This window comes from Acomys russatus, chromosome 20 (assembly GCF_903995435.1).
Source record: "Acomys russatus chromosome 20, mAcoRus1.1, whole genome shotgun sequence".
Classification (NCBI taxonomy): Eukaryota; Metazoa; Chordata; class Mammalia; order Rodentia; family Muridae; genus Acomys; species Acomys russatus.
Genome location: NC_067156.1, coordinates 44522044 through 44546942, shown reverse-complemented (window position 1 = coordinate 44546942; position 24899 = coordinate 44522044). Strand labels below are relative to the sequence as shown.

Here is a 24899-nt window from a genome sequence, read left to right as displayed (position 1 = left end):
TCTCTCTCTCTCTCTCTCTCTCTCTCTCTCTCTCTCTCTCTCTCTCTCTCTCTCTCTCTCTCTCTCTCTCTCTCTCCTCTCCCTCCTCTCCTCCCCCTCTCTTTCTCCTCTCTCTCTCTCTGTCTCCTCTCTCTCTCTCCCCCCCCCTCTCTCTCTCTGTGTGTGTGTGTGTGTGTGTGTGTGTGTGTGTGATGTCCTGAGTTGTCATCCTACCTCCACTTTCTGCCCAGTGTCAACAAGGCTCAAGATTCAAGTCCCTAGGAAAAGTTAGTGTGATTAGCTAACCTACATCCGAATTCTTCAGAAGGGAAAAGACACCTAGCCTGACAGTCCTACACAACTACAGAGAATAGGCGAGGGGTCCCCAGAGGAAAAGCATGCTCTGTTACAGAAAGGAGCAGAGGCTGTACTGTGCAGGCTGAAATGACAGATGGTCAGCACAGACTGTGAGCCAGGACAGCCTGGGAACCTGTTCCTAGCCTATGCCTGGCATAGATGGGGCCAACACCCACAGAGGAACCAGCTGAGCAGTTCCCAGCCCCATGCTCAGCCTCCAAGCCAGCTTTGGCAGCTACAAAGTTTCTTCCTGATCAAACTGGTTTTATTTCCATTTCTGTCACTGGCAGCCTATAAAATTCCTATCTATGCCTAGTTTATATGCCAGTGCTTTGGAGGCCTGGAGGTCTCTGAAGTGCCATTCTAAAAAGGAATATCATCTTTAATTTATGCATAATGAAATAAGCTGCAGTTGTTTCTTGGGATTTTGTGCAATGTTTTTCTCAGCTTTGTGGGGATTCTTGGGTTCATTGTCAAATCTCCTAGAGGTTTCCAAAACCAGTGAGAAGGCTTTGGGGTTCAGTGGGTCTGTTTTAATATGAGTTTAGTGGACAGAGTGGGCAACCTATGAGACAATATCTAAATGAACCCTATTTCTGTGAGGGAGATATTAAATCTGTGAAAAGCCTGTATGGGGAAGCTCTCCTTGATGTTAGTTATCTCACCTATGGTTTTTTTTGTCTCCTTGCTATTAAATGCTGGCTTTTATTGCTCTAAATATAAATGACCCCACCTCGGAGGAGAAGATACTGTGGAGCTGCTTGAATTTTCTGCAAGCTTGTGGGGGGAATGATGGCTTCTAGCAGAGAAAACTTCATCATCTTCTGTTTCCCCAAAGTCTTGACTATTTTTTTTTCTTCTTCAAGACAAGGATATCCTGTGCAGGCAGTAGGAATGCAAGCTACCTATTAGTTCTTCTCAGTAGACGTCAGCGTGAGTCCTTACTGTCTACTGATACCGGCATTCTGTTGTGCTATGTGAAAGATTGACAGTAGTTTACACAGGGAGGTGACAGGGTTGGCCTCGTCACTCTTTGTACAACTCTAGGTTGACTGGCAAAATAGGAGCCCATGTTGAGAAAGAAGGTTATCTGTAGCACTTATAATCAAATCATTATTTCCCGGTCCTGGGAAACCCATAGCCTTTGAAAAAGCCATAGATGAGTATAGGGTGGTGTTTCATTCAGGATTTTTATTGTTGCAATGAAAATTCTACGACCAAAAAGCAAGTTTATGCAGCTTATACTTCCAGATCACAGTCCATCATTGGAGGAAGTCAGGACAGGAACTCAAGGAGGGAAGGAACCTGGAGGCAGGAACTGATGCTGAGACCACGGAGGGGTGCAGCTTACTAGCTTGCTCCCCCAAGGCTTGCTCAGCCTGCTTTTTTATAGAATCCAGGACTACCATGGGCTGGGCCCCTCCCCCATTGACCACTAATTGATAAAATGCCTTACAGCTGGGTCTCATGGAGGCATTTCCTCAATTGAGGATCCTTCCTCTCTGATGACTCCAGCTTGTTAAGTTGATATACAAAACCAGCCAGTACAGGTGGTATTGCTCAAAATCTTTACACAGGGGACACTTACTCAAAATGGAACTCAGCCTATTAACTATCAAAATGGCCTCTCTCTGAATACTTTTAATTATACCACGTTATGATTTTAATTTTATTTACATCTAATGTTCTTTCTTTGGGATATACTTGTCTACTTGGTAAGGTTGATAGTTAATATGTCTTAGTGACAATTTTTAAATTGCTATTTGTTTGATTATTGTAGTTCAGGTGGTTGTTAATTGTAGTTAAGGTGACAGATATAATTCCGTATGATAATCATTTCAAATCAGTCTAACATATAAACTGTATTTAGAAATTACCATATCTGGCCTTAGGTGATTTTTTTCACCTCCTGATCTCTGGTTTCTAAACTTTTAATTGCAACAGGAGTTTTGGTCTGGAAGATGTTTGAAGAGGACAAGGGAAGTTTAGTGCAAAGCACCTGAGGTAAAAGATTTCCCTTAAGATATTGTCACTTAGCTCTAGGGTGCTGGCAGAGACTTCTCTCGATTTCTCTGAGGGACAGAGAGAAGCATTTGCTTGATTCCCAGAAAGTCCAGCATTTGAACATAAAATGTTACGTCTATTACAAAGTCTCTCCCCAAATGTGGCTAATGTTTCATCTATTAAACTTTCTCACCCCAAATGTGGCTGGCTCTATTGTAGATACTGAATCCAGGAAAAGTCTGTGCTGTTGTATACTACTGTCACCCAGAAAATGACCTTTAAATAAGAGTAGAGTTGACACAACTCTCACTTGAGGAGCAGAGCCAGGCAAGATGGTAGATGTGCCTTATAAAAAAAAGTTAGTTAAAAAATTAAAATAGTCCCAGCACTTGGGAGGCAGAGGCAGGCAGATAGCAGTGAGTTCAAGGCCAGCCTGATCTACAAAGCATATCCAGGACAGCCAAGGCTACATAGAGAAACCCTGTCTTAAAAAAAAAGTCTTTCATCCCAATACCCAGAGGCAGAGAAAGACAGTATGAGTTCCAGGACAGTGAGTTCTACATAGGGAAAAACTCTGTCTCAAATACCCGTCTCATCCCCAAAAGTAAGTAAGCAAGCCAGTGAACAAATGAATAGATAAGTAGAGAAATAAATAAATAAAGTCATTAATTAATTAAATAAATTAAAAGACAAACACACCTAGGGAAGTATATGCCTTTAGGGAAGCAAACTTGAAATGCATATTTTGGTTAAAAAGAACCTATATGCTATCAAGTTACCTCACTCAGTCAACAGCGGGACTGGGTAGGTAAGATATTTTGTAAAGTAACTTGGCTGAGAATTGGTAAGGGGGACACCTACAGGCATTTCCAAGGAGGAGTGCATTTGAGTGTGCTAACTGAGTTAGTGGCTTGATCCATGGACACAATACAGTTTGAACAGATGGTTGGGAGGGCCTGGAAACTGTAGGAGGAGGGGTCTGGTTTGAAAAAATAATAAATCACTGGGAGCGACTTTGATGGCCAACTTGGCCTGGCCTCTCCCCTTCTTTTCTTTACTTCTGGTCCTTCATCCAGTGGGCAGCTTGAACAAGATTCTGCCACAGGCCCAGAACCAAAAGGGCCCAGACGTAATCGGAAACCGTGAGCTGAACACCACCCCCATCTTCCCACCTCCCCCACCCCCAACTCCCTAGCCATGACACTTAAGTCAGTTCTGTTAGGTGTTTCACCTTAAAGCAAAGAAGGGAAAGACTGTTCAATTCCTACGTACTACGATTTAAAGTATAGACTCAGTCAGATTCAGCACACTAGGATCCCAAGGCTTTCTGGTGGTAAATAAAGCTGTAAGCCTTTGCGGGGGACGGTGGGAGTGGGGGCTTTGGGGGGTGCCCTGGAAAGGACACAGAAAACCAACGAAGACTCTAGCTGTGAGATTCCTGCTGTGGTAGATTTGTAACCAGGGTAGTTTTTATTCTCAGCTGAACTGGAGTGTAAGAAGAAAAGCAGTTTGGCATCTTACTGTTCTCTCAACGCGAGTCTGAATATACTTAAAGATACTCATTTCTAGCACTCTAGGATGTACTCTCTGCTCAGAAGGTCTGAAGGGCAACCTGACAGGAGTGTAGGAAAGACAGCAAACAAGGAAAAGCGGCATGTTTGGGTAGCAGAAATGTCTGTGTTACTTGGAAATATTCCATTAATCCATTAGACTTGTGAGCATCAGTTTGTTACTCTGACACAGAGGCACTGTCAGGCTAATCCTGTGATGTGACCTGCGACTTATCAATTAACAAGGTCTCTCCCCTCAGTGTGAATTGTTATAGTAAGCAGGCCTTTGTGGCAGGTGGCTACAGTGTCACTGAGAGAGGCTGGGAAAGGACGCCGTTTCTCAAACTGTTCACTTCATCTCTTATGGCATCTAGGATTATACCCCATAGATAACTTAGATACCTACTTCTTAGATCATGAAGGCCTTCTCGTCATCGATTTTTAAAAGTCCACCTTTAAAGTCACCCTGGATGGATGACTCCGTAAGTATTCCATTCTATTTTAACTTGACTACTAGCTGACAGTGTATGGATATTGGTCTGTCTTTCTCCATCCCAGTAATGGGGTATCCCTTTCTTTAAGTCCATCTCTGTGCTTTCCAGTGGGAGCTGCCAGGTGGCTGCCCTGCCACCCAGTGGTGGATAAATGGATTTTTATCCATTCATCATTCCCCAGCCTTGGCCACGCAGGGATACCCAGGGATGGGTACCCAACTCAAACCAGACAGCCCTCTCTTGGGCACGTTCCTAACTAGAGCTGCTAAGGGAAATGCTCACTTTCTTCTTATCAGAGGTGATAAGTGCAGTCACTACTGGTTATAGTCAGCCTTTTGTCCTCTTCTAGCAGCTAAAGAGAAGTCCCGGTGCAGAAAGGAACAGAGATGAGTGGCAAAGAATGCCCTTAGGGTGCCTGAGACACCAGTTCATTAGTTAATAGTGCTTCATTCTTGATTTGTTTCCAAGAGTCACAAATCATCCTTTCATCTTAAGCTCTTATGCCTGGGGCATCTACCATTTGGTCTGAGAACCCAAAACAAACATTTTACAAAGACCCAAGAAAACAGAGAAAGACATAGTATTGTATGTCTAAAAGGTGTGTGTGTGTGCGCGCGCGTGTGCGTGTGCGTATGCATGTGCGTGAGAGAGAGAGAGAGAGAGAGAGAGAGAGAGAGAGAGAGAGAGAGAGAGAGAGGGAGAGAGAGAGAGAGAGAGAGAGAGAGAGAGAGAGAGAGAGAGAGAGAGATTGCTCTATGGTTACATACAAGTCATTGTGTATTAACGCGCCTTGATATAGTTTCACACAATAAATATTGACTTAAAAGGGGATGGAAAGGTGGTTCAGGGGTTATGAGCACTTACTAGTCTTGCTGCAGACCTGGGTTTGGTCAGGTTCGGTTCCCAGCACCCACATTGCAACTCACAACAGCTTTGAACTCCAGTTCCAGGTGATCCAGCATCTTTGGGCTCCTGCAAATGCATGGTGCATACATTCACACAGGGTCACACACATAAAAATAAATAGTTAAATAAATAAATAAAAGAATTAGTGACAGTCCAGTGATTCGGTTTTTGTCACCAAATAAGAAAAGCAACTTGTAGGTCCATGATAGGCCTTTTCGTTGTGACTAAAAATTTATTTATATCTTTTTATCAGTGTACCATTATTAATTAAAATTTGACCTATTAGAATATCTAAAACTGGAATCACACAGGGAACATTAGCATGGGCCCTACACAAGGATGATATGCAAATTCACAAAACCCCCTCTCCCTTAAAAGCTTTGTCTGAAAATTTCATGATATTTAACCACTAATATGCTAATTAAAGGCAAATAATTAAAAATAAACTATCTAAGAACCCAATTTATTACCTAAGACCTCAAAATACCATTTTGGCCAAAATGGAAAGAATTGGAAGTGGACAGGCTGCAGTAACACTTTTGCAGTAGTTTACCAAGCAGCTGAGATACGAAATGTCTTGTCACATAAGTTGGAGACTGCCCGCCAGTGTTCAGGGATAACTGCTGGCTTCTTCTATGTGACCATTGGAACTCTGGGACGATGCCTCATTTAATCACCTTTAAGTTGACAACATTCTCTAGCTGATTTCGTGAGGATTTACGTTGGTCAAAAGGCAATTTTAAAATGTTCTCTGGATGCTATTTTGATGAAAAAAAAATTTACTGTCTTTCTATGTGTTTCGAGGTGACAACGTGATGTATCAGTGGCATTCTGGGAAACTGCTATTCAGAATTGAAGATGAAAGCCAGCCAGGTGGTAGTGACACACACCTTTAATTCCAGCACTTGGGAGGCAGAGGCAGTAGGATCTCTGAGCTCAAAGCCAGTCTGGTCTAAAGGGCAATTTCCAGGACAGCCAGGCCTACACAGAGGAACTCTGTCTTGAAAAAATAACAAACAAACAAACAAAAAAATCAAACCCCCAAAACAAAAACAAATAAACAAAATTACCACGTAGTCAGGATGCAGGGAGTGTCCCCTTTCTGAAGCCACCACATCGCCCACTCCTTCCTCCTCCATTTGTTCCCAAGTTGCTGCTCTTTTTCCAGCATGACTTATGAGTAAAAAAGGAAGCCAGAGGAAGAACAATGGCATGTTCTTGGCTTTGCAGGGAGAGCTCACATCAAGTAACGCCCTTTGCCCTTGGAACCAGAGCTTAACCTGAGATCACTGGGCAGAGACGAGCCACTATACACCAAAGAGAATCCGTCTTCAGTCTTGCGAAGCTGACAGGTGTACCTGCTTTTAGTAAGATGTTGCCCTGATGCTACCTGCCCAAGATTGCTTGCTCCCATCTAACCTTGGGTGAGCTAACCACCATCTGTGAACTTCTGTTACTCCAGTCAGGTCTGTCTCTGCACTTATACTGCAGTTATTCTGTGAGGTCTGCGTGGAATTCTTCTCAGGGAACTATCTAGCAATACTATTGGATACTAACTAGAATTATTGGGGGGGGGTGTTTTGTTTGTCCCCTCTGGTTATAGTTTCTTGGTACAAGAAATAATTTTACTTTTTCAGTGTAAAGCCATCCATGGTGGCCTATGCCTACAATCATGGCACCTGAAGGTTGATGAGAGAGCCAACTTGACCGAGATTCTCCCGGTCCCAAATACCACCACCACCACCACCAAAATGCTTTACAAACTAATCTGGGTGGGACTGAATTCAGACTCTCACCACCCACATAAAAAGCTGGGCCAAGTGGCACACGTCTGTTAACACCTTGAGCTTGCTGGCCAGACAGTGTAGCTGAAACAGTGACTCCAGGTTCAGTGAGAGACCCTGAAGAGAAAGAGAGGGAGAGAGAGGGGGGGGGGAGGGAGAGAAGTGATAGAGAAAAGCTTCTGATACCCACCTTTGGCTTTCCCAAGCACCTGTGCATAAATACATGCCCACACACTTATATAGCTATTAATATTGTTCTGAATTAACCAGATTTTATTCCCAAGTAGCCTTCCCTGTTGTGCCCTTATTTATTTATCTACTGGCAGAAACGTCTTCTTTCCTTGTGCCTTTCCAAATGGCCTACTGGCTCTTATTTTTTCAACAAACCACTGGCCCCACTCTGGAGCCCCAGGCCTTGAAGCACCCTGACCTTCTGTTTATGCTCTGCCCTTCCCTCTCTGCCACCCAGCTTCCCCAGTGGTGGCATTTCTCAGATGCCCCTCAGCCCCGCTCTCCACAGACAAGAGACATCTCCTCTGCAACTACTTACTCATTATCTCTCTGTCAAAAAGGTCGAAGCAGATCTGGCCAGGAGTTCGCAGTACCTGAGCTGCCTCAACTCATGTGTTCTCTAATGGAGCCAGGCCAGGCCAGCCTACTACTACGCCACCATGCTGCCAGGCACAGAATCTATCATTTTGTTTTGCTGCCAACCAATCTCTATGCATCACCCGGAATGGGGGGCCAATGTCCACCTGTCACATGGTAATACTGACCTCTGGGAAAAGGCCTTCCTTCACAGAGTGTCTTTATCTTCTCATTGAGTTCCAGGACAGTGATGGCAGCCTCTTGCTTAGCTATTGCCAAATCAGTTTGTAGCTTTTTCACTGTCTTTTTGTGCTTTAGTTTCTTAAAAAAATAAGAATTTCCTGTCACTGGAGATGGCAAATGCATCAAAAGGAATAAAAGGAATTAATGGTGTCTGGGCAAACACTGCTTCTGAAGCCTCGCTTAGCAGAAACACCCCATTCATCTAAGCCCACTGTTTGCATCATCAGCTCTTTTTACTCTCTTGAAGCCGGGGGGGGGGGGGGGGCAGGGGGGATGTCATCTGGATTTGAAACTTGTGGTTTCGTAACTTTGAGTAGAGGCAATTAGAGAAAAACTCTACTTGTCATTTAGCATGTACTACCAGGACGCTAATACCTCCAAGAATCAGGTTTCTAACCCCCAACCTGTAAGCAGATTCCTGAGAGAAACACCAGAGCCTTGATTAGGAGTCCCGTCTCCCCCGACATTTGAATTTTATGTGTATCCAAATAAAGTCTGGAGTGCATGTTGCTACCAGGAAATGCAGAAGTGTACACGGTTGCAGATACTTATTGTGGAGCTGCAGGGAGACCGTGGTCAGGCCTGAGCCTTGCTGGGAGCTCTATTTACATAACGTCATGATTCACCTTGAGCTTCTATGGATTTCAAAGTGGATTTGCTTTGTCAGAACTGGACTCATCTGCAGTGCTGGAGCCATTGTTTGTTAGGACAAGTGCTGCTTTCGCACATTCGTGTTGCGTTTGGGTAGCTGCCTTTCCACCGGAGAGCTCACCTTGTCAAGTCTCTGTGGCTGATAATTAAGAAGCCCAGAAAAATGAACAAATAACATTGCTTGTCAGACACAAATCTTGAGATGGGGAAGGAATGCTCACTATGAAAGAACCCACTCTTCCTGGCCTCTGAAGGGTGGGCACTCAGGCCACAGGGAGTCAGCCTCTTAGAGTAAAAAGCCAGTGAAATCAATTAGTCAAACATAGGCTTAGAGACACACAGCTTTCTGGTTCCAAAGGTGGGTGATGGGGTTAGGGGTGTAGGCAGGTGGGAAAGCATATGCATGAAAGCAAGGGTTCCGTTGCCAGCGTGCAACAGCACAATCAAAAGCAGATTGTCAAGCCTGGCAGGGAGCCCATGCCTATAACCCCAGCAATTCCTGGGAAGGGAAGGCCCCAGTGTCAGGTCAAAGTTATACTCAGGTGCACATCAGAGATCAAAGCTAGCTTGGTCTACAGGAGACCCTCTCTTGAGAAATAAAAACAGAGATGTACTATCTTTCAGACTTAACACAGATGATAGGAACATCATAAAATCTCAATTAATGGCATAAAGATAGCTAAAAGCGAAGAACAGTTCAAAGGAATGGTAGAAAAGAAGCCGTTCTCCGGGGAATCAGAGAGCTGGCATGTGGCAGGGCTTTCCTTTGGCAGTCCATACCCCAGGTACCCCAACTTCTAAGCATCCTGGCTCATTCTGTTATGACACATCCCCCTGATTATCAGGAACTGTGCACTGGGTTGGCTGGCTGCTAAAATCCAGACCAGTAAAACCTTCTACTTTCTTCCCTCCTTCTGAGTGTCTAGTCACTAAAACCATTCATGATTTGCCTTGAGAAATAGATTAGTTCCAGAAGAGAGTGAGCTGACTGGGGAGTGTGTCAGGAAACATGCTCACAGTCAGTGTTTAAATTGCCAGGCTGATGGTGTGTCTCCTATCAGGAGCTGGCTTCAGTCAGTTGGTTCCTAAAGACCTTGTCCACCCCAGGCCAGGAGCAAGTGGGTGGCATCTGGGAGGCACTAGGCCCCTGCTGACTTCTCGTTGTTTTTTTCAAGAGTATTCCACACTCAGACTTAAAAAAAAAAAAAAAAAAAAAAAAAAAAAAAACAGTCAATGCCTTTATACTTTAGAACTTTGAAGATAGAATGCAGACATGAACATTGAAGAAGAGGAGATGGTGTGGAGATATACAAGAGGGGAGAAGAAAGGAGAATGTACTGTAAGTAGAAAAAGAGCAGATAATGACACGCATGGCAAAGCACCGAGGCTTAGATGGGGGGTGGGTGGGAGCAAGTGACATTAGCATGTGCAAAGAAGTAGAGAGAGTGATGAACCTGTAGAGAAACAGACCTGAGACACCCTGAGGGGCAGAGTGATAACATGAGAGCCTTGTTAGGTATGTGGCACTCAGTATGACAAGGTTCCTGTGGCTCTTTAGGCTTGGGGTTGAAAAAAATATTGATGTATTAAGAATTGAAGATTTATTTTCATCATCATTCTTAATTTTTTTTAATTTTTTTTTTTTCTTTTTTAGGCAGGGCTTTGTTGTGTATTCCAGGATGGCTTCAAACTTGAGATCTTATTTCCTTATAGACGGGTGAACATTTTATTAATTCCTTTTTTGTTTTGTTTTTTTTTTTTTTTTTGAGACAGGGTTTCTCTGTGCAGCCCTGGCTGTCCTGAACTAACTTTATAGACCAGGCTGGCCTTGAACTCACAAAGATCCGCCTACCTCTCTGCCTCCCGAGTGCTGGGACTAAAGGCATGTGTCACCACCGTCCAGCCATTTTATTAATTCTTAATAGTCTATGTTCACGTTCTAATTATTTGTGAGAAGACAAGTATTTTTTTTTAGAGGCATTTCTTAAAACAGGCATTGATCATAGCTAAACAAAATAATAAGTAAGGGCGACCTGGGGAGTTATTACATAAGGTGAGCTATATAACGTGAGCTACATGTGGTAAATTATAGCCATGAGCTGCGATGATTCCATTAGTTAGGAAGAGTCATGGTGGTATTCTGGCACGACAGTACAGTGCAGGAACCTGTGGTTTAGACAAAGTGCATCTCAATATCAACTAAGCTGTCAGCCTTTCCCCTTTTTGATTTTATTTCTATTTCTTGCTGTTTGAGGTTAGATCCTTTCATACACTAAGAATGAGCTATGCCCCTGACTCCTCAACTATTCACTTAAGATATTTTACTTTAAAAATACAATTCCAAGAACTATATTGTTCTTCTCTTAAAGTAGTTATGTGCCGACCTTTTCTTATTATTGTAACATTTGTCTGCTTGCCTTATGACCTAATGGGGGGAAATTGAGGCTGTTTTGTTTGGAGAAAAACAGTATCCAAGGGCAGGCATGACAGTTGACTCCAGTTATCTGAGGGGACTATTCAAGGGGAGAGGAAGTTGAGTCAAATTGTGTTGTTCTAGAGACAGCATGAAGAACAATGGGGGAAAACATGAGGAGGCAGGTTTTGGCAGGACATGAGAAAACACTCCCCAACAATTGGAGCCACATCCACAGTAAGGTAGGATGGGTTCTGGCGAGGACATGCCTCTCTGGGAATGATCAAGCAGAGGCAAGAGGGACATCTCCAGGCAGGCCCGCGGTAACTCTGGATGCTAGGTCATGAAGTAATTCTGAGTTTGGTTCACCGGCTGCTCTTCCCCAGTTCTTTCCACCTCTGGCTCCTCCCACTCACAGAAAGGGCATGTACAGATGAGAAGAGGCCAGCCTCTGGAGCCTGGAGGGCCATTAGAGTCATCAGGGGCATTTTAAACATGATGCTGGCATTTGTGAGAAAGTGGAAAAGAAGGCCTGAGCTTCCTTTAGAGTTTGCGGATGATGTGACTGAAAACATTAATTTTGTTATTGAGCTACAGAACAAATAGGGGAAATTACATTTACATTAAAATTTGAACAACAGCAGCAGCAACAACAACAACAACAAAAACCCCTAGGTTGGTTGCCCAAGGTTTCTGTTGGAAACCTTTGCTTATTTAAACACCCTTTTGAATAGCTTAACATCTTTGCCCCCCCCCCCCCCCCCCCCCAACGGCTCCTCCAGACAGAACTACAGTGTGTTATTAATTCATAGCTTTAACCTAGCCCTTTGGGCAGTTCGAAGAATTAAATTTTGCCAATGTATTTTTATTAGTCAGGGACATCAAATGATTTCAACAATGACAATATTTTCCTTTGCTTTTTTTGGCACTCACTAGCCAGGCAACCCAAGTTTTGTATTTGAATTTAATGGAGTCTGTTACGATCTCCCTAGTAACCAGGGAGTCTCTTTAGTCATTACTGAAAGGATAGGAAAGCTTGTATTACTTGGAGCTAAATTCCTATTACTTTGCCGTTTTCCTATTTCTCCCAAAGGGTGGAAAGAGGGAGGAAATCATGTATTCGTGCAGTGTTTTGAAAAGGAAATATTTATCTGTATCATATTGCTGAATGGCTTGCATTATAACAAGTCAAGAAATAGCCAGGGAACTATTTATAGAGGAGTTTCAACACAGAGCTGTTAGTGATATTTTAAATTTCTGAGTATTTCCACATACTTTGAATCATCGTCTTGTATTGTGCAGCTGGGCCTTGTCACTTAACAGCCATGAGAAAGTGGGCCAGCCACATGTGCTCGCTCCTCCATCCCTGTTGTGGTAATCAAATGGGATAACACATAGATGTGCATCTATGTTTCCAGTAGAGTGGTGTCTGTTTTTATCGTTGTTCCTTGAAGATATAGGACAGGTTTCAACCCTTCACTAACAGATGAACACATCTTTTAAAAAAGATGTCTCTTTCACTCTTTGTATGGAGTGAATCTGTACTGATTTGAAAGCAAGACTTTCCTTTTCATAATTTTCTGCACGGTTGCCTTGATTTCTTTCTTACTATGTATGGGTAGACAAAATGTCCCCTCTAACATACATGTGAACAGCCTAGCCTCTCTTCAGCCAGCCCTGGCCTGATGACTTGGTGAAGGTCAGGCTGCTTATGTAGAATGAGGTGAGGGGTGTTCGGACCTCCAGCTCATACCCCCAGGGCAACATTCTTGTCTCCCCAACAGCAAATATTTCCCCCACATCCGAAATCTATCTGGCTCACCCCACCTTCATTTCTTATATCACAAAGATGAAAAAATTGTTTACAGATGACCACTAATAAAATGCTCACTACCAAGGATGTAGGACAGAATTGGATTTGAATGCCGAATGCAGAGTTAAATTTCTCCTTTCAATCCCTTTCCAGTTAATAACAAAAGTGGTGAAAAGTGTAGTAGTGTTTGGGTAGAGCTTGGATTAGAAATCAACTTCATATCTTCTCTTGTGTCTGTATTCATCACAGCCCAAGGGGACCATTTTAAAGTCCAGGGATAGCAACTGTGAGTCTTGTATCTGTTCTTCCTAGGACTTGCAGGCCATATTCAGAGATTCCTTCACACTGCATTGTAAACATTCCCTCCATCCCTTAGGCCCCATTTCCAGGGCTCACTGGTGAGCCTAATTGTCACTCAACCTGTATCCCTGCAGGTAGGTGAGAAAGCTGAGCAAGTAGAGTCCCAGTGGACCTAATCTTTGTCATAGACTAAGTAGTAAAATGGACTTGAACCTAGATCCTTTCTCATTTTTTCCAATAGCAATGGGAGACATTGTTAGTCAGTAGCCCTGCCGATATTTTTATAAGTTAATTAAAATTAACTTAATAAACTTGGTTATAAAAACAGTTTTAAAGTGATGTGGGGAGGATGGTTGCTGTGTAAACCTAGAAATTAAATGAAATATTTGACAAACCCAAATAATAAAAGAAAAGAAAGAAAGAAAAGAAAACTGAAGACAAGTTGGTCAAGGGTCAGCGAAGAGTTGACATACAAAGTCTTAGGCCTCAGCATGGCTTTTGCCAGGCACCTGTGCTTGTATGGCCTCTGGCAGATGCCAGGAGCGCCAGACTCAAAGACCAGAACCAGCATTTTTCTTCCAGTTCTTCACAATATCCCTCCCTCCCAACTTTGTTATTTGTACTTATCTCACTTGATAGGAGAAAATATATACAATACATTTGAATTATTCCCCAAACTTAATATGTTTGGGATTTCCAGTGACAAAGCAATCTTAATGATTAAACAAGCAACTGAGCTTTGTACAGGGAAGGGCCGCTCTCTAGTAAGACTCAGGTCTCAATTTCTTTTCTCTGTGATAAAAGCAAAACAAAACAAATCAACAATTAGAGATATAAGAGAGGATTTCCGGAGTGCCAGTATAAGTATCTATTTAATACAAATTATAGATGAATACAAACTAAAGAGGCATTATACACCTTGGAGAGGATTTTTATGACAAGGGAGTACTTTCTAACAGAACAACTGTATTGAATTTTTGCACCAGACAATAAGCTGCCCTTCCCTTCCTGTGGCATACAGCCCATTGCCGGGAATTTTCTAGAAAGAAACGAACACTTACTGACCCTCTGTAGCACACCAGACATAGCTCTGGGAATTCCATATGCATGGCTCATTTCATATTTATAGCCATCCGTGAAACTGGACTATTGTTATTCTCATTTTAGACCCAAGTACAGAGTCATAGAGAGGTTAAAGTAAATCGCTCGAAGTGAAGATTTGAACGCACATGGTCTATTTACACTCCACCACCTAACACTAGGGCAAACTGCTTAGCATGGACCACTCCAAGTCTACATTTTTCTAGTGGAAATGGAAGTGCTTTGTAGCTCCTGACTGTGGAATCCTGACACTGTGAACTTGACCACAGAGTGAGACCTGGGAAATCATATGGGACCATCAAATCCTAGAATAACATAGACTTGGATGCTCTCTTAGAGTCTAGTTGCAGCCCTAGTACTTTGGAAATCTAGGAGTAAGCATAGAGGAAAATAAAGCAAATTGCCCCTAATATAACTACAGGGAGCAGTTCTCAGAGCCAGGGGCCCTAAGGTCCATCTCCATTCCTTCTCCTAGGCCAATATTATGTTGCTTTCTGGCCAGAAGGGCTTAAGAGCAATTGGATAGCTATACAATTGCAACTCAGAGCTGTACTTAAAATCCCTCAAGCTTAAGGATCCAGTATCAGAAATATTAGGACTCCAGACAAGTATATACATGCATACAGACAGAGAGAGAGAGAGAGAGAGAGAGAGATTACTCATTGTAGAAAGGAGAATCTAGGCATCTGACTTCTTGGTAACTTGAAAGAAGTGAGCTCTGGGCTGGGCATGTAGTTCAATGGTAGACTGCTTGCCAGTTATGCTGGAGGCCCAGAGTTTAAAGGTCAGTACTGCAACCTCTCCACCAAAGAAAAAAACAGGGTCCATCTCCAAGAAACTTGCTCTGAACAGTGTTAGGCCGTGTGTTATATTATACTATGGAGGATGCTGAGGCTGAGGAGGTAGGTTTGCCTGTTCTTTGTGCAACAGCCTCGGTTTTCTTACCTACATAAGATCAGTCAAGCTGACATTTGCAATTTTTTTTTTTTTTTTTTTTTAAGAAAGAAGCTATTGAATGATAACTACGATTTTGGCTGAGTCCAGGAAAAAGAAAGCAAAGTGTTCACAGGGATCTCACGAAAAGAAAATGTGGGCAGTGCCGTGAATGCCAAGTTTACTTGGTCTCACCATTTCAAACCACACCCAATGAGCAGAGAGAAGGGCATTGTCACACCTAACCCAGCCTGGTAGGAAGCTGTGTCTAACTCCAATTCTCCCTGGGAAAAGAGAGAGCCCAAAGGGCCCAAGCTATACATGAAGCAATTTCATTTTCTCAGCCCCACCTTTACAGGTGCTGGGATCATTAGCAAACAGCCCCAAGTGACGTGGGTGGAACAGAAGAGAAACCAGAGAGGAGAGATTATTCACATGGTGAAGATTAACTCCCTTATCTGCCCTGCAAGAGAGATGCTAAGTTCTCTGACACGATTACAAAATAATGATGCGCTTTGCTATGCAATTACTTTACAATTGGGCAGATTTTATTTATCTTTTTTTTTTTTTTTTCCCCTAGACTCTGGCACACCATCTAAACTTGAAGAAAGACATCTTTCTAGAAGGGAACCAGCAGATATTGGCCACCTGTATCCTGTCTTGACTCCCATAGCAAAAAAGCACGTTCAAGGGCTGGAAAATCAAGATCTTAAGCATCAAGCTGTTTCAATGACTTTTAAGGATATTTTTTTCCAGGTAATTCAGAAAACCCAATTAAGTTAATATTCCCAGTTAATAGCTCTTTTTTTTTTTTTTTTTACAAGCCTCACTTTGCTCCCAAAGTGGTAAGCAACAGGGGGTACCTGCTCATTGCGTATAAGTGCTGACCTTAAAACAATTCTGCAGTGATCAAGAGACTCAAGTAGAAAACAGAAAAGTACTGTTAGGATGAAGACAGTGACCGCTCAGCGCTAAACACTTGCAGACACTGCAGAAGAGAAACCAGAGAGCATGGCCGAGTAGGGCATTTTCTGTGCTATATGGATTGTTTCCCTGTGAAATGCAATATTTCAAAACAATGACTGTTTTATGACAGAAACCCTTTGGCTTAAAATGAAACGCGTAGGTTCTCATGTGAAAAGTTTTACGCAAAAACTGTGTAGAGGTGAGTGGTTAAAACGTTGCTGAGCAATGTATAAACTGAGAATATAACTGGCTGTGTTATTATTTTGGATTTTGGTTCTTGTTTTGTTTTTTGTTTTTGGTTTTTTGAGACAGGGTTTCTCTGTGTAGCCTTGGCTGTCCTGGACTTGCTTTGCAGACCAGGCTGGCCCCAAACTCACAGAGAGCTGCCTACCTCTGCCTCCCGAGTGCTGGGATTAAAGGCCTGCGCCACCATGCCTGGCTGGATTTTGTTCTTTATAGGTAGAATTTCTGAGATCCTAATCAGTTCTTGGCAACAAATCATCCTGGTACATGATTTTATAGTAGACGCTTCAAGGCAACCACTTAGTAGTTACAATTAAATGAGCAATTTGTCAATTCTTTAAATTTTCAATTGCTTTAATCTCATATGTTTGGAACAAAAACAGTTTCATAGGGGGCAAGAGTCTCAATTAAGATTTCCACTAATGAACTAACCACTTCTTACCAGGTGCAATGCAAGCAATTTTTGAAAGTAGAGTTTTCTAAACCTAGAGATGATAGGATGGTGGAATACACACCTGGGGACCCTAGAGTTGAATGAAACATGGGCAATGCAGTGCACATCTGGAGCCCCATTACATCTGGGGCCCCTAGAGATGAATGAAATGTGGGCAATGCAGTGCACATCTGGAGCCCCATAGTCTCATCAGACTCAAAAAGAAGAAGCATGAGATGAGCCCAGAGGTGATGGCCAATCTGAGCAATGCATAGAGATCCTAGCTCTTAAAGAAATAAAGATTATGAAAAATTAAAAGTTAGAGATGATGGAAGAAGTCATGCTGGCTTGAGATTCCTCATGTCTACTGAAACTTGTCATTTCTTCGCTGTAGAAATGGCTCAGCTCTTGGGGGAAAGGCCTCAACATTAAGCAATAACTGCAAACCTAAATAGTTTTATCCCTATCTTCAACACCCCAGATATACGGCTTAAGTATAATTCCATACATGCCTTGGTGTTGAGATTAAAATACTGGGACTCATGCATACCTGTTTTAACACACTGCTTAAAGCAAGTTACTTTCAGAATCTGTCTATGAATTGATTTGCACACCACAACCTGATAAAAACGTGCTCAGGGGAAAAAAAATATGCTTGACACTTGTGGATAGAGTGAGGAGTAGAAGATAAGGACAGTGTGGCGGTGATGTAAATTTTCGCTTTGGAGGTATCAGCAAGTTTCAGATTGCATATTTTAACGAGTCTAAACAAATGCCCTTGCTAAAAAACAACTCATCAGGTGAAAGTTATTCCTGGCTTCGTGGGTCCCAAGGGTCTGCCTCACATGTCACTTCAACCTCTTCGAGGTGCTGTCTCGAATTCCATTACAGACCTAGCAGGGCGATAATTGTATATGAATCTGAACTCTTTGGTGAAGATCTGTAGTTAACTACAGGAATCATGACTAGTAGGTCTCCATGCCTGTTCCCATCAACACGCCCTCCTCTCAGATGTGCCAGGGTAACAGTAGGGAGGGGAATGTGTGGACTTGGCTGAGTACCACTTGCCACGTCTCTTACTTGTTGTGTCACAGTTTCCCAAAGCCTGAGATAGTGAGGTCTAGGGATAATCATGCCAGCCATTTGTCAATAAAAGCTTGAAGATTGCACAACAGACTCACAATAAATTGCTTGCTTTCTTCTTGACCCAGAAAACCCATGTGTGCTGGTTAATTTTGGGAGGTGTGCGTGCCATATGCAGGGAGGTAAGAGGACAATTTTATGAAAAAAAAAAAATCCTTCTACTTTTATGTGGTCCTGAGAGTCAAACTCAGACCACCAAACTTGTATCAGAGTGTTTGCATGATGAGCCATCTGGCCTACGCCACATTTTGTTTATCTATTGATTCATGGATTGATCCATGTTTTGCATTGGATAAAGGATATATGTATGTATGTGTGTGTATATATATATATACATATATATATATAATTTTGAGATCATTATATACTCACATTTCTCCCTGCCCCTTCCTCCCTCCAGACAATTCCATACATTCCTTTCTGCTTTCTTTCAAATTCATGGCCTATTTTTTCATTAACAGTTATTGCATGTCTATATGCATAGGTATATGTATGTGTATGTACATGCACATGTGCATGTGTATGTGAATGTGTATGTGTTTACATATTCCTACATGTAATCTGCTCAGTCTACATAATGTTACTTGTATTTGTTTTCCAGGCTGACTATTTGGTATTGGATTGTGTGTGCTTTCTCTGGGGAGACTATTTCTCCCACTCTCAGCATTCCTTAGTTGTCTGCAGTTCTTTGTGTAGTGATGTGGAGGGTTGAAGCCTCATGGGCTTTTTCTAGTAAAGACGTCTCTTGAAACAATGATCGTGGCAGTACAATAATTGCAACATTTTTATAGATGAACTGAAACACTTTATCTTTTCTTATAAAGTTCATTCTAATTTCTCCCGAATACTTGGATTTTGTTTTTTTTTTTTTTTGTTATCTATTAAAATGTTGGTTTCAAAATGGCAAGGCACTTTGAAGTCATCTTAGATCTCACTGCATTATTTTGGTAAATTTTGTTGACATGTAATAATTGTACATATTTTGTTTTTTTTTGTGTTTAGATATATGATCAAGCTATGTACTTGGGGTATGGTATGCTAATTTACTGACATATGTATAAAATGTCCAATGATCAAATCAGGCTAATTAGTATTTCCATTACTGTATCATTTATGTTGTGAACTTCTAAACCTCTTCTATTTCCTTGTTAAGTAAATAATAAATCGTACAGCTTGCTGAAACTTACTTCTCTTATGTAACTGTGCTTTTAAGATACTTGTTATCCAGTCTTTCTCTTTACTCTCTCTGGTCTCCGTTCTGCCATTGATGACCACTATCCTCCTTTCTACTTATGAGCTCATATATTTATCTTCCACACATGAGTAAGAATATGAATTATTGTCGTTTTGTGGCTGGCTTATTTCACTTAACACAGTGTCCTGAAGCATTGTTCATATTGCAACAAATGACATGATTTCATTTTTTATGGTGGAATAATATTTAATTGGGTATATTTTTAACATTTTATTTATTGATTCATATATTGATAGATACCATAGATGATGTCATACTTTGGTAGCCAAAAGTAGTGCTTCAATAACCATGGATGTATGTGTTTCTCATTGAGACACCAACTTTGCCTCTTTCTGATGTATATCCATTGGTGGGATTTCTAGACTATATATTAATTCTTTTCCTATATAAACCACCATACTATTTTATACCAGTAGTGAATGAAATTTTCTTTCTTCTTATCCTCATCTGTTTTCTTATTATAGTTGTTCTAAATGAGATGAGATGACTGATATGCCATTTTGATTTACATTTCCTGATGGTTAGTGATACTGAGCATTTCACATATAGTTTACAAATATTTTCTTCTTTTCTGTTGCTAAGTAAACACTTGGTTGACTATTTTCTTTGCTATGAAGACATCTCTTAGTTTGACTTAATCCTATTTTCAATAATTGTTTTAACTATAGCTTAATGAGTAAGGCTGGGCACTTTATAAAGAAAAGAGGTTTATTTAGATCACAGTTTTGAAAGGTTGAGGGTATGGCATTGACATTAATCATCTCCATTCCGGTGAGATTTTTATGGCTGGTGTCATAAAGGTGGGAATTTGTGCAAAGAGCAACCACGTCACTAGACAGCAAGCCAAATAGGAGTGCCCAGGCTTGCTGCTTTGTAACAACCTTCTCACAAGGATTAACTTACTGTCCTAAGAGAACTATGCCATGAAAGCTTATTTGCTACCTAGTTGCCCACCTATGGGCTCGTTTTTCCTTGGTCCTGCTAACATCCTCCTGATCTCCACTGATTTAAGTTGTTTAGTTCTGAGCTTTATCTAGAGATGGTTACTTTGTCGCTTGTCACTATCATTTGGTTTCAACAGAACCCACTCAACATGGTGTGAGGAATTAAATAATTTAATCAGACTTTGCTTCCAGAAAAAAAATACTATTTTTTACAAAATTAATAAGAAGAAAAGAAAGAAAGAAAGAAACCCTTGGAAATGAAGTCAGAACTTCATTTCCCTGGATCATACTTTGTAGCACATTGACTTATTAAATATTAAACATTTCTGATAAAAAAAAAGAGAACTATGCCAATCCCTTTGAGGAATGTGCAGCCAGTAATTTAAGGGCCCAGCAAAAGATCCCCCCTCATCTCCCAATATCACCACACTAAGGACCATGTCTCAACTGCTCAGACTGTATGGGGCAACTCTCATAGTTTGTCTGGTTTTCCTTTTGTTATGTTTGTGCTTATGGGGGGTGGGTCTCATCTCAATTACACCTTATGTCAGTATCTGGAATTGCCTCTCTTACATTTTATCTAGTAGTTTTATGGTGATTGTTTCACATCACAGATTTACAAATTAGCTTTTCCTTGTAAGCCTAATCCAGAGCCTTCCCTGGCCTTATGAAGAAATGGCCTTAGGGTGTCATCCTGCCTGATATTTGTTTTATTTAGAAATGTAAAACCTAATGACATTGAGGAGGCTCAGGTCATCATGAAGTTAATCTGATGCACTAGATAGAGAATTGATGAAATTTTACAACCATCCAGAGGTTGTTAGAAAGACACAGGAGATTGCTGTAAGGCAAACTACTTCAGTGGTTATATTTCTTCTATATACTTTTTTCTATCATCACCACAAACACTGAAAAAGCTTTTAAAAAACATACAGGCTCAAGTTTCTCTCCAACTGTGCTTCAACTGAAGTTTGGGGTGGGATTTTAATCTGCATTTTAGGTTTCCTGGTTAGTTCTGCAGAGGCTGACGACAAGAGAATCTGGGGTGAAGATCCAGATGTTGGTCACAAGAGCTGCATGTGTATCTCTGTCAACAGCGGTGTGCTTGCACACCGGAGGGCACCTATACAACGAAGAGTGTGTCTCACAAAGTAGGGACAACTCTACTAATTTGCATATGGATGTCCACATGAAAACTGGGTCCATGTATTGTGAGTAGCCAATTTCAGCCTTAGACAGAAAAAAATGAGTTAAAGTAAATTTAGAAATCACAAATGTGGGAGTTAAACTTCTGATGGCATAGATGAAGACAGAGTCACGAACGCCAACTTTGCATCAAGTCACTGGGAACTCCAGTACTTCTTTCTTCCCTTTGAGCAAAGTGCCTCTGTCTTTTAATTTTCAGTTCCCACCTGTGCCTCCTTTGCAAACCTTCATAGTCCACACCAGCTGAAGAAAATTCCTAAGCCTGTTTTCACACTCATTGCCTTGTTCCGAGTTATGTTACCGACTTCGATAAGCTTCAAAGAGACCCACCAGGGGAATTTTAAGTCCTTCCCTTAACTCTGACAGACACAGAGAGATCTGAGACAAGTGCCTCTCTCGTCTTCCAATGCCAAATGGAAATTTTGAGACAACCTCGGGGTTTATAAATGAATAAACTCATGAGGATTAAATGCTTTGTGTCTCCAATTCAAAGTGAGCTTGACAGGAGTTCCTTAAAGAATCCTTTAAGAAACTCTCCTTTTAAAAGCTTTAAGATGTTTGTTGATTTTTTTCTTACTTAAAAAGCGGCCCATGAGCTGGGGTAGGGAGGCCCAGGCCTATAATCCTAGCATTTAAGAGGCAGAGGCAGGAGGGTGAGGAGTTCAAGGTCATCTCAGTGACATAGAGCCTTAAAGGCCAGCCTGGGATGTATAACATTCTGTCTCAGAAGTAATATGTAAAGAATAAGAGAGAGAAATAGAATACAAAGAAGAACATAATTTCTACCAAGAAATTATTAGAAATAAAAGAGTCTGAAAGTATTTTGCATGTTCAAATGTTCAAATGTGTTTATATATGTAGCGGCATTGTGTGTGTATATGCATGTGCATGCAAGTGCATAGATAGATACATAGATAGATAGATAGATAGATAGATAGATAGATAGAAATGCAAAACCATAGGAGATATGCAACAGACTTAACAATCTGGCATGTAATCAGGGTTTGTGGTAGCCTTTGCAGGTTGACCATCGGAGTAGGTAAATTCTTTGTGCAGAGTCAGAGGAAGCATGCATTTGTTTGTCACAGATGGACTTGGCAAGTGGAATACTGGGGTGAAAAGGACAACCACAGTCCTTTGATAGTGTTTAGGATCTTTTTAGATAGTGTTTAGTCTGTTTGCTTATGAAAATAGACTAAAAACACTCATACGTTCCATTGACAACTGTAACAACTATCACGAAGGAGTGTCATATATCCAAATAGATTTTCATAGAATAAGTGACTTCAGTAAAGATATTGGAAAAGTCCTTCATCGTTTAAGGAGTTATGAAAAAGATTCTAAATAGAATAAAAGTACACTGAATTGGATGAAGCAAACACTAAATTGGATTAAACATGTAAAGTCTTGTGATAGAAAGACAAAGGATGAATGGAAGGGTCTGGAAGAAACCCAGGACTCTCCAGATGAGAGTGAGAGGCCACGGAGATAGATAGGAGCCCCGTAGGTGATGCTGAAAGCAGTAAGAGGGAACGGAAATATCTATACAAGCAACCAATAATGATAGTACCTATAATTTAGTAATTACAGCAGCTGACACTTATCCAGCATACACTATATACTAGGCAACATTCTGGATGTTTGTCATGTACCATCTCATTCACACATTGAGCAACTCATGAGGAAGATGCTATTGATATTCTCATCCATACAAGCAAAAGGACTTGTAGCTGTCACACAGAGGGTTAACTGGGCATGGAAACATTGCTGGACTATATTGTCCAGCTGTTTGGTCAAGCACTACCTTGGATGGTGACACTTACCTGTGGATATGATTAACATTTACAACCAGTTGACCTTAAGTAAAGAATATTATAATGTGGATGGGCCCCAAGCAATTATGTGAGGCTCTCAAAAGAGAAGATTCAAGTTTCTTGAAGAAAAGCAATCCTGCCTCAAAACACCACCACAGAAATCCTGTTGGGAGTTTCCAGCTCACTGATTCAAACTGAAGATTTAGAACACAAAACTACAGCATCAACTCTTCCCCAATTTTACAGTCTGCTAGCCAGAGTGATGGAGCTGTGCATTCAACAATAACAGGCCCGAGCATTGTGTGAGCCAACTAGCCCCTCCATATAGTCATCTCCTCTCCCCCAGATTGTTGTTGATATATTCACTTCAAGTTTCAGTGAACAGACTTAAGTAAGCCAACACAGAATGGATTCAGATGAATAGAAAAAAGGAAATAAATTCAGTAATTTAGGTATATTATGATGGCATCAACCAGAAAAGCTGAAAGAAGAGAATGAATTGTAGAAATAGTTAGAAGTCAATCTCAGTAAAATTTTGCTAATGTTTTAAGTAAGGAATGCAGGGGTGTAAGAGTATGAAAAATGAGTCCTGGTTCTCAGTTATGCAAGTGAGAGAGTTATAACTGTCCAGAGAGTTGAGGAGCCTGCAAGATAATGATGTTCACGTGTGTGGTGGGATGGCATTAGCATCATGCATTTCTAACTGTGATGTGAAGAATTTAAGTTGACTTAAGATTTGAGATTCCATAGGAACACATCAATAGGAATCTAACTTCACGAATATGATATTCAATCACATTGTGGAGGTCTGGGCTGGACAATATAATTTAGGAAGTCATCTAGCGAAGAGTGGTCCTAAGATGTTTCATTGGTGAGTTTGCCAGTGGAGATGTAGAGTGAAAAGAGAAAAAGGAAGAAGACCGACCATTGAAGAACTCAAAGGTGGTGAAGGAAAAGGAGGATAAATCTACTGAAAGCCAATGAGTGGAAAGGTGAAGGAAGGGGAAGGGTATCTAGATAGTGTTAGGATGAACCCAGAGGGAGAGACTGCTTCTAGGAGACTATGGTCGTGTTCACCAACGAGAGCTCAAGTGTGATGCAATCTAAAACATTCATAGAGGTCAGTGAAGGGGACACTCTGGGGAACTGGGTGGGATCATAGAGAGGACATATTGAAAAGTGAGTGGGACATAGATATGTAACCAGAGAGATCTTGGAAGATTACACCCGCTGAAAAGGTTGTCTCTGCATACTGACTGTGAGGCTGAGGGAGAGGGCTGGGAGGGGGAAATCACACTCGCCATGCTTTTGACACTCTGTTTAGTGTACATTGGGGAATAGTAAATGGAAACCACTGTCTTACAACTTGTTGAGTGCTTGAATAAGAGCAGAGCTTGAAAACCAGAGAATACTGACATGTTTTCATGTTGTATACATGGAAAATAACTTTTAAGGGACAGAAAGAGTTGCATTTCAGATGTTATTTGGAGCATAGATGAATCAACCCATAAAATTAGGTGGCAATCCAGTGGATTTTCTACTGGTTGCAAATTGGAGAATATTCTAGTGGAAGGTAAACAGCTGGGCTGGGGCAAAAACTGAGATGTTTGAAAAGTATAAGCATAAATACATATATACACATACTGTGGGGGTTGTTTGCTATGATTAAGTTTTGAAAAAAGAACAGAGAACTGGTGGTGGTTAACAAACAGGTAAGAACCAGATGGGAAAGCCCCACCCATTTTTAGAAGCTTCCAAAGTGTCCATCTACCCTGTAGT

General features: G+C 41.4%; 1 protein-coding gene and 1 non-coding gene across 2 annotated transcripts in view; one reads left to right on the top strand and one right to left on the bottom strand.

Annotated features, from left to right (window-relative positions):
- The window catches only part of Ccdc192 (coiled-coil domain containing 192), a 198431-nt gene that overhangs the window by 57396 nt on the left and 116136 nt on the right, over positions 1-24899 (bottom strand). Inside the window, exon 6 of the mRNA XM_051163366.1 lies at positions 7851-7983. Within this exon, the coding sequence (XP_051019323.1) occupies positions 7851-7983 (133 nt within the window). The remainder of the gene's footprint in view (positions 1-7850; positions 7984-24899) is intronic.
- On the top strand, positions 5554-5664 carry LOC127204867 (U6 spliceosomal RNA). Its single transcript, XR_007832553.1, has one exon. It is a non-coding gene; the product is annotated as a U6 spliceosomal RNA (small nuclear RNA).